The sequence below is a fragment of the Rhinolophus sinicus genome, chromosome 3 (genome assembly GCF_057876585.1).
Source record: "Rhinolophus sinicus isolate RSI-liver-muscle chromosome 3, RSI-T2T, whole genome shotgun sequence".
Classification (NCBI taxonomy): domain Eukaryota; kingdom Metazoa; phylum Chordata; class Mammalia; order Chiroptera; family Rhinolophidae; genus Rhinolophus; species Rhinolophus sinicus.
This window is the reverse complement of record NC_142503.1, coordinates 87,201,073-87,210,856: the sequence shown is the minus strand read 5'-3', so window position 1 is coordinate 87,210,856 and position 9,784 is coordinate 87,201,073. Positions and strand designations below refer to the sequence as shown.

The 9,784-nt window shown below is 38.7% G+C and overlaps 1 protein-coding gene across 6 annotated transcripts in view; it reads right to left on the bottom strand.

Moving 5' to 3' along the window:
• Positions 1-3,545: 3,545 nt before the first annotated feature.
• GRAMD2B (GRAM domain containing 2B) overlaps positions 3,546-9,784 on the bottom strand; it is a 110,067-nt gene continuing 103,828 nt past the window's right edge. For all 6 annotated transcript variants that reach the window (XM_019732382.3, XM_019732385.3, XM_019732380.3 and 3 more), the window contains 2 exons: positions 8,061-8,154; positions 3,546-4,797 (listed from right to left, as the gene is read on the bottom strand). In XM_019732382.3, coding sequence (XP_019587941.3) covers positions 4,756-4,797; positions 8,061-8,154 — 136 coding nt within the window. In that variant the 3' untranslated portion in view covers positions 3,546-4,755. The remainder of the gene's footprint in view (positions 4,798-8,060; positions 8,155-9,784) is intronic.

Below are 9,784 nucleotides of genomic sequence, written 5' to 3'. Positions count from 1 at the left end.
AAATGATATCATACAGTATTTGCCTTTCTCTGACTTATTTCATTTAGCATAATGCCCTCAAGGTCCATCCGTGTTGTTGCAAATGGCAAGATATCATTCCTTTTTATGGCTGAATAATATTCCTCTGTGTGTGTGTGTGTGTGTGTGTGTGTGTGTATGTATATGTGTATCAAAAATTTTAAATCCAGTCATCCATTAGTAGATACTTAGGTTGTTTCCATATCTTGGCTGTTGTAAATAATGCAGTAATGCCCCATTAACATGGGGGTGCATATATCTTTTTGAGTTAATGTTTTCGTTTTCTTCAGGTAACTACCCTGAAGTGGAATTGATAGAATATATGGCTGTTCTATTTTAAAATTTTGGAACCTCCATACTGTTTTCATAGTGACTGCACCAATTTATTTTCCCACCAATAGTGCACAAGGGCTCCCTTTTCTCCACATCCTCACCAATAGTTATTTCTTTTTGATAATAGCCATTATAACAGGTGTGAGGTGATACCTCACTGTGGTTTTGATTTGCATTTCCCTGGTTATTAGTGGTGATGTGCATTTTTTCATGTACCTGTTGGCCGTTTGTATATCTTTTTTGGAAAAATGACTACTCAGATCTGCCCATTTCTTAATTGCGTTTTTTTTTTTTTTTTTTTGCTATTGAGTTGTATGGGTTCTTTATATACTTTGCATATTAATCCCTTATGAGATATTAATATATGATTTGCAAATATTTTCTTCCATTCAGTAGGTTGTCTTTTCATTTTGATGATAATTTCCTTTGCATCGTAGAAGCTTTTTAGTTTGATGTAGTCCCACTTGTGTACTTGATTGCCTTGACTTTTGGTATGAGATCCTAAAAAGTCATTGCAAGACTGATGTCAAGGATGTTATCATTTATGTTTTCTTTTAGGAGTTTTATGGTTTCAGGTCTTATATTCAGGTCTTTAATCCATTTTGAGTTGATTTTTGTGTATGGTGTAAGAAAGTGGTCCAGTTTCATTCTTTTGCATGTTGCTGTCCAATTTTCCCAACACCATTTATTGAAGAAACTGTCCTTTCTCTATTGTATATTCTTGTCTCCTTTGTTGTAAATTAATTTACCGTGTACGCATGAGTCTATGTCTTGGCTTTCTATTCCCATTGATCTATATGTTTGTTTTTATGCCAATACCATACTGTTTTGATTACTATAGCTTTATAATTAAGTTTGAAATCAGGGAGCATGGTACCTGCATCTTTGTTTTTTTCTCTCAAGATTGCTTTATTTGGCTTTTGGGGTCTTTTGTGCTTCCATACAAATTTTAGAATTGTTTGTTATATTTCTGTGAAAAATGGCATTGGAATTTTGATTGTGGTTGCATTGAATCTGTAGATTGCTTTGGGTAAGGCTTCAGATTTGGAAAAATACAGAAGTGCTGGAAATTCAATGATCAAAGCTGCTTCATTTAATGCCTCTGATTTTTTTTTTTTTTTTGTCAAGAACTGGCAATATCATCATTATTAGCAGGGATAGGCTAAAAGAAGCACATGAAAAGAATGTTATGTCACCAGGTTCCTTTATAAGATCAGGTTATGGATCCAAAATGATAACTATTACTGAGGCACTCTTACAAAATTTTCACTTAAAAAAAATGCTTGAAAGCAAAATCACCTGAGCTATCTATAACATGTTAGTGTCCATGACCTTTAGATCACCGGAAACAAAACAGGTAAAGAAGGAAAGCGTCAGCTGAATTTCACTATTAGGATACATAAATCAGAACAGCATATGAGACAATTCATTGTTAAGTTGGAAAATTTTCGGTCTGACGCCATGAATTTATGAATTAAGATGAGTTGGGCAAGGCAAGGAAAAGCCATCCTAAAAAAGTGTCTGGGATGGTTTCAAAGAATTGCATAAATGAATACCAGGGAAATGTCTTGGAGTGTTGTGGAGTATATATAGGAAGGTATCTTAAATATTCACAAAGCTTGGGAGGTCAATAGTAATGACATTTCCTATTTATGTGAGATTGGTAATTTCTATTCACCAAAATAGTATATATTTAATCATAGATTAAAACATCAGAATGTATAGAAATAGCATTACAATCAATCTCTTTTTAAAGTTTTTTTCTTTCGATTCTAGAAATGTAATACTCAAGTTTTAAATGGCAAATTATATATGGTGAGCATCTGCTATTATTTTGCCCACTGAGCATCTGAAACCCCTTCATATGTTAGAATTCCCTACTTTTGTATCAAGGTGGTAGAGGCTGAAAATCCCTGATGCTTGCTTTCCTATGCTGATTTGTAGTTAATATGCAGACATATTAACGACATCACCATTTAGATCCACTTGCAGTAGCTTTTGACTTAGGAGTGAGTTATAAAAAATAAGCAGCAGCAACATCCCCAAAGCAAAAAACTAAAACCCCCAAAAATAAACAAAAAACCCTAAATCTAGAAATGATGAAGTGCTGTCCCTCTTTGGAAGAGTCAACTATAGTGGTTGTTGGAAAAAACACTGAAAAAGTGGCTCCTGGTACAGAACTAGCAAGTGTTGGGGGAGGGATGTGTGTATAGTTGTAAGATCTGATTCCTGGAGAGCCACTTAATATTTTTAATGAACTTATCTGATTAAAAAAAGATAGTAACTTTTCATTATGCAAAATGTGGAGAATATAGAAAAGGTCAACGTGTGTATGTGCTTTCATATATATGTAATGTGTATACACACACACACATGCACAAACACACACGCAGGAGTTTCTTTATAAAATTGGGATCAAACCATGTAGTTTTGTACATACCCTTTTAATACTGTTTTCTATGCCATTCTTTGACAACATTTTTCCAAATAATTACATCATTTAAATGCTATACTATTGAATATTTAGAGTCGCTAGTATTTTGCTGTTTTAAAGCTTCAGAGAATATTCTTGCACATAAATCTTTGACTAGGTATCTGCTTACTGCTTTAGGATAAATTCCTAGATATGAGATTACAAAATCAGTGAAATTTGAACCTCTTAAAAGCTCTTCATACAGCTGTAAAATTTCTCTCCAGAGGTGGCTGACCCACTTATGAATCTCTAATGGGTTGAGTATAAAGCATTGACATAGAACTTTTATAAAACTGAAATGTCAGATATGAAAACATTTTTTAAAAATAATGAATATGATACCTGTTATGAGAGTTTACTACTTGCCTGACATGGTGAAATACTTTAGAGACATTATCACATTTAATCCTCACAATGACACTTTTGTTGGTCCTTTCAGCCTCATCAATAAAATGGGGATAAATGGCCAAATATCTTGCTTACGGTCACATAACTCATAAAATGTGAACCCCAAATCAAGCATTGGATTTCTGATTTCAAAGTTCATTTTCTTTCCCTTATGTCATTAAAACCCAAGAATTCAAATCACTTTTGAGTTTTGAAATGAATATTCAGAAAAAAAGAAGTATGGGTGAGTTGGCAGTAGTAGAGAGGAAGTGAGAAGCAGTTAAAAAGCATATTGACTTAGCTAAAATAATTCACAAATTGACAAAACACAGTGTTAACAGGGCATTTTAACCAATGAGTATTTATTAAAAGCCAGGGGTGCACCAGGCACAATTCTTGTCCAGTAGGCTAACAAATACAAAGGATGTAACCAATTCACTTATTAGCTTATATGATTAAACAAAATACATTTCATAGAAATGATTATAAAATGCATTGCAGATAGAAACAGAATATCTTTTATATTACAGATCTTCTGGTACCTAAATAATTATTAATAAAAACCAGGTAACCCATATGGTGAATAGAAGTTAGCAAACCACCAGTTATTTATTTCAGTTAGCAAAAGAAAAAAGCATGCTATCGTCATGCTGAAAGAGCTTTCAGCATTCAATACAGACATCCTGTTTCAAAACTAATGTAGTCTACCTATCATCTTAAAAATTCAGTGTTTTTCGTCCTGTATCAAATCACGATTATACTTTTTGGTTTAAAGATTAGTTTTGTTTTCAAAGTAAGTTTATTTAGTACTTCAGTCCCATGTCTCACAGATTGTTGACCTGGGGTGGGTGAGAATCAGTCCAGTGAAGTAGTAGAGGGACAAAACAAACCATAAACGGGTAGTTTAATCTACTTTGCCTGATATTCTTTCCAATAACTCAATTGAGAAGTTAAGATACACAGATGATTTAAACTAGACCATAACAGCAGAAGGAAAAAAAAAAAAAGACGAAATGCTGGTGTTATTTCTTTGAAGCACATGTGTTCATTAGAGCTATTTATTGCCTTTTGGAGACTCATGGCTAATTCTTTAAAGGACCATATCAGGTTTGTTGGCACGTGATACATCCCTTACTCTGAAGGCTGGGGTGTAAAGGAGAGAGAAAGGCGGGTGGGCAGGACGGCAAAGGCAGGGGGTGGAGTGTGTTTGCTGACACAGTCACGATAACCACTGAAACACAATCATGTACTAGAAGATCCATCCACCAGTTCCTTCCTGAGACCTCCCGGGATGGGTCTGTTTTCTTCAGGCAGCAGCACTGAAAACTTCCTCAGAGAGTCAAGATCAACGTTTATTGCACAGGAACCAAAATTATTCCCTCTCCCCCCTTTCCTGAGCTGGAGGGCTCCAAGTGCAAACGTGGCTGGGGACGCCGTCTGCTCGCTCCCCCGGCCAGCAGGGAGCGCTCCGCCAGGACGCCTCTGGGAGCACCTTCTTCAAAGGGAAGCGCGAGGTACTACGTTGGCCCGCGCAGTCTGGTCAGTCAGTCACCATTCTCAAGCAGCTTCTGTAAGTTGTTTTGTATCTTGAAATAATAAGAGAGAAGCTCCTGTTATTAAATAGAATGGAGTATATTAAGGGTATAGTTGCTCTGGCCTCTTCATGCTTCAAATTAATCTATTCTCCCTTGAATAAAAAGCTACACATCGGTTAAATTTAGATCAGGCAAACAAATGCTTTTGAATGGACCAGAACTCTGTTTGACAGTCCACTTTAAAGATGAAAAAAGATAGGGCCGAACAAGAAAGAGTGGCACAAAGATGAAAATGTCAGTAGAGACTGAGAGAAATCAGAGGGAAGAAAAAGAACGAAAGCACTGGTGATGCAGGGCGGGTTCTGAGTGCACTCAGAGACAATGGGAAACTGGCTTTACAGAGCCCATGTGATGGTTTCAATCAGACAAACACCATGTAATAATGTTTAACACTACTATTCGGTATCGAACAGTATTTCCCAGGAGACTGTGAACTTCACAGGGACAAGAACCATGCCATACCTTTGGATCTCAAGACTACCATACAGTGTTGGACATTAAAAATGGGCTCAGTAAATGTTTGTTGAGGACATGAACCTTAAAGAATTCAGAGCAAGGAATTCTCCACAACCAGTACTGCGATGGGAGCAGGCAACCCCGTGGCACAATAGAAAAACATAGTCTTCTCTTGGAAGAAGAGTCAGTGATGTCCTACAGGCACACACAGGCAAGTGAAGAGGAAGGGAGCTAATATGTCCGTGCCAGGAACTCCATGGGTGCTCACCTTACCCGTACACCACTACACACACACGTGGGTTTTACATATGAAACTGCAGGCCAGAGAGGCTGTGGGACAAGACCGTTAGACACTAAGTAGCAGAGGTCTGACTCCAAAACTTATGTTCTTTCTTCTACACTGTCCCACCCTGAATGCCATATCCAGTTCTAAGAAAATAAGTTTTACTTTTTTACCCATGAAAGGCATTGCCTTCATCCCTGACATTCCTACTTCATGTCTTCCTTACCTATCCCACAGGACCAAAGATAAACTCAGGAGTAGGAAGGCAGAAAAAGTAATGAAACCAAGGACTGATATCCAAAATATATAAAACATACCTACAAAGACACAACACCCCACAATAAAATAAAGGTGATAAATGGGCAAAATGAACAAAATCCAAATGGCCAATAAATATATGAAACGACATTCAACTGCAGTAATAATCAGGAAAGTGCAAATAAAAACCAGAGTGAGATCTGAGTTCACACTGTTAGATGGGCAGTAGGGGGCCAGAAGGGATTAAGATGGAGCCAACGGAAAGAGAATTTGCGGAGACATTTGAAGATAGATTGCATAGCACTTTTCAACTAATTAGTCAATCAGTGGCAAATGCCAAAGAGGAGGGAGTTAAAAATTATTCTTAGATTTCCAACAAGGATGACTGAAAAGGCTGTGATGCCATGAACAGAAATTGGGACGACGCTAATGGCAGATCAGGAGGCTTAGACATGAGCAAGCAATCCCTGGAGGAGAGTAGAAGGAAATTGCTGGTATTGAGTAAAAAGAGCTGAGACTTGGCTGCAATGTTCCCACAGCATTTAGTTGCAAGTTCACCCCCAGGCTGTGCTACACTATTGGCAGACTGCCTCTGAGGAGGGGCGTGGACCAATCAAAATGAACATGTGTGTGGCCTGCTCACTTCTTATGCTTCGATTCCTTTGAGCAATGTGTGAAATTTTTAACTTTTCAGGACTTCAACATAATGCAGTTTGACCCTAAATCCACTTTTGACTGCTTCTGCTTCGGGACAAAGGTTTCTATTGGTTTTACAGGCCTCCTAGCTGAGTAGCTGGGCTCTGTGTGAATCCCTGCACAAGACGTGGCCAGCTTTCTGCCTTATGTGGACAAATGCTCCTGTCTTTCTGTCCCTCGTTATAGAATGTGGTGTCCTAGCCAGGCCTGGCAGGAAAGTGGGAAGAAATGCAAAAGAGGACAGCAGGATTCTGTGTGCTTCAGGTCTCAATACCACTGTATGACGGAGTGAGCAAAATAGAAAGTTAAAACCACCCCATTCGCTTGGTCAGCACGGAAGCCAAACATTTGTAAACATTTCATTACAAAAACAAAAACAACAACCGAAAATAAACCCCAAACCCAACTATCTTCAATTCTCAGCAGCCAAATTTTAGAAAGGAAAACAATTCAGTTGCTACCCCATACCTTCTTTGGTTGATTTTGGATTTAAAAGAGAAAAAGTTGCCAAATTTACCCATAGATACAGTGATTCAATAGGAATTATCTGGCATGCCTTGGATTAGAACAGAAGTTTGAAACACCTTTGCTCTCAATACTTCCGTGGTTAAATGCTAGATAACATTTAGTATAGCAAAACAAACAAAGTTTGACTCATTTGTATTTCATGTTTCTTCCCAAGTAAGCATAACTGCACTGTTACGGAAAGCTACTGGGCATTTTGTAGGTTGGAATTGAACACTTAACTCTAAACCTTTCCTTAAGGATTATGGTAAAAACAGTAGATTAGATGGAAGGGATAGACATGTTGAAAGTAGTAAAGAATGTTCATTAGGTTTAACTTGGCAGTATTTCTGACATGCTGACCTTTTTGTTCTTGTTTACTCTCCTGCTGAGTTCTAAGAATGCCACAAGCGTAAGACAGGTTTGCCCTGAAGTTGCCCTATAGGAAGATACTTTTGGAGGTAAAGGTCCATCAGTGGCCTTATCAGCAAGGCCTAGGGATGGATTCTGAAGGGTAGAGGGCTTCTGAGCACAACTTTGGGGTCAGAGAGACCTGGTTCACACTCCAGGTCGGCCAACTTTCTAAATGTGTCTCCTTGAGCAAGTTAATAGAAACTTGGATTCTTCCTCTGTCAGATAGGAACAATGACATTCATCTCCCAGGGTTACAGTAGGAAATGAACACAAAATTTTATGTGTGGTAGCAATCAGCCTGGGTGGAGGTGGGGCTGCACTCTCTGATTGGGACACTCCCTGCTGTGTCCCGTCCCTGAGCCCTGTGTCAGAGTCACTTGCCCCTGGGCCCTATGGTACAGAGAAACATTTCTAACCGAGAAGGAAAACCAGAATATAGACCAACAAGGAAAATGAGATCGAAACCTATTTCTTTGTGGAAATATAAAATAGTCTTTCACATTTACTATGCAGCCCCCTGGCTGGGTTTGGTCAATTACACTGCCTGTTGCACTGCGAAGGTGTTTTAATGTACAGCCCCTGATCTATGACAATCGACAGACACTACTACGACTGCTCCCAACACAGGAAAGAAATCAGTCACCTTTTCTAATTTCATTATGTTTGTTGTAAGCTCTCGGGAGAGGACCTCCATATTTAATTGTACTTGTGACCCCAGGCCGGATGGTGCTGTCTCTCTGTAAGAACAAAGAGAAAAATTATTGTGGGCAAGAATGGCAAAGAACGAAGTGGAATACACACAATTGAAATTTATTTGAACAGAAAACTAGGTTATAATAGAAGAGAGTGAGCATTTAACTTAACCTCAGAAAGGCCCTGCAGTAATCCACAACCCCAGACTAGATGTTTGGGGACTAATTCTTTTTTTAATTTTTTTATTGGGGAATATTGGGTAACAGTGTGTTTCTCCAGGGCCCATCAGCTCCAAGTCTTGTCCTTCAATCTAGTTGTGGAGGGCGCAGCTCAGCTCCAAGTCCAGTTGCCGTTTTCAATCTTTAGTAGCAGGGGGCGCAGCCCACCATCCCATGCAGGAATTGAACCGGCAACCTTGTTTCTGAGAGCTCGCGCTCTAACCAACTGAGCCATCCGGCCGCCCCTCTGGAAGCTCAGCGGCGGCTCGTTGTCTTCAATCTAGTTGTGGAGGGCGCAGCTCACTGGCCCATGGGGGAATCGAACTGGCAATCCTGTTGTTCAGAGCTCGTGCTCTAACCAACTGAGCCATCTGGCCGCCCCTGAGGACTAGTTCTTAATAGCTCAGCTGGAAATCTCTTAAGCTATTATTGTTTAAGGGGCTATGTTGCGCTCAGCTTCCAGACAAAAATCAGACAATTACTCTCAAGCACTTGGCTTCTTAGACCCTTTTTATTAAACCTTAATAGCCTCTCTACTCCTACTACAAGAATTATTGCTCTTCTCATATACTTATTTTTTATAGGAACAGGAACCATTTACCCTAGAACTTTCAGAATGTTTAGGAATGTCTTTAATTGAATTTCTGTTGAAGTGTGAGACTTTTGTAGTTCTTCTTTGAGACTTGCCATAGAAATGCAATTTGCCATTGCCTTGTAATCTAATAGGTGCATTCATTATTTACATTAAACTATTTATGGCATAGGCTCTTACTCTGGGATCCACTGGGGGTCCTATACTAGCTAAACTGTAGGAAATTTAGAGATGTATGTACATTTTCCTGGAGAGATGGTCTAAAGCTGTTTATCAGATTTTCATCTTAAGGTTAAGAACCATGGCCTGTGTCTTCTCCACATTTCTTGGTTGTAATTTCTTTGTGGCTGTTAAGTTTTTAGATGGCAATGACTGGTCTAACTTATTTTACACATAATCCATTTTAGAGATATAGGCACTTGGCAAATTATTAATGATTATCCAAGTATTAAGAAAGCAGTGAGATGTTTTTCATCTACTAGTATTGAAACAGTTTTTTTCTTTGTCATTGATCCATACTATGAAAATCTTAGATCCCAAAAAGGAAACTGAATGTAAATCTTTCAGTTTCTAGATGAAGGATCTGAGACCCAGAATACTGATTTGTCACCATGAAATTCCGATGAGCTACAGGCTGGTAATGTACTAACAAAGGCAGTACAAAGTATGGACTCAGAAGGATGGCTCTGTAGCAACTGAACAATCAGAGTATGAGTGTGGATTTAGCGATCTGGGCAGTGTGGCTGGATTACTTTGGATGAAGTAAGAGATTGGGGAAGCTCAGGTCCTGTAAAAGCATTTTATTGCCTGACCTCATGTCATCTGTGGTCTTTGTGATTTCTCCTTTAAGTGGTATTTTACAGA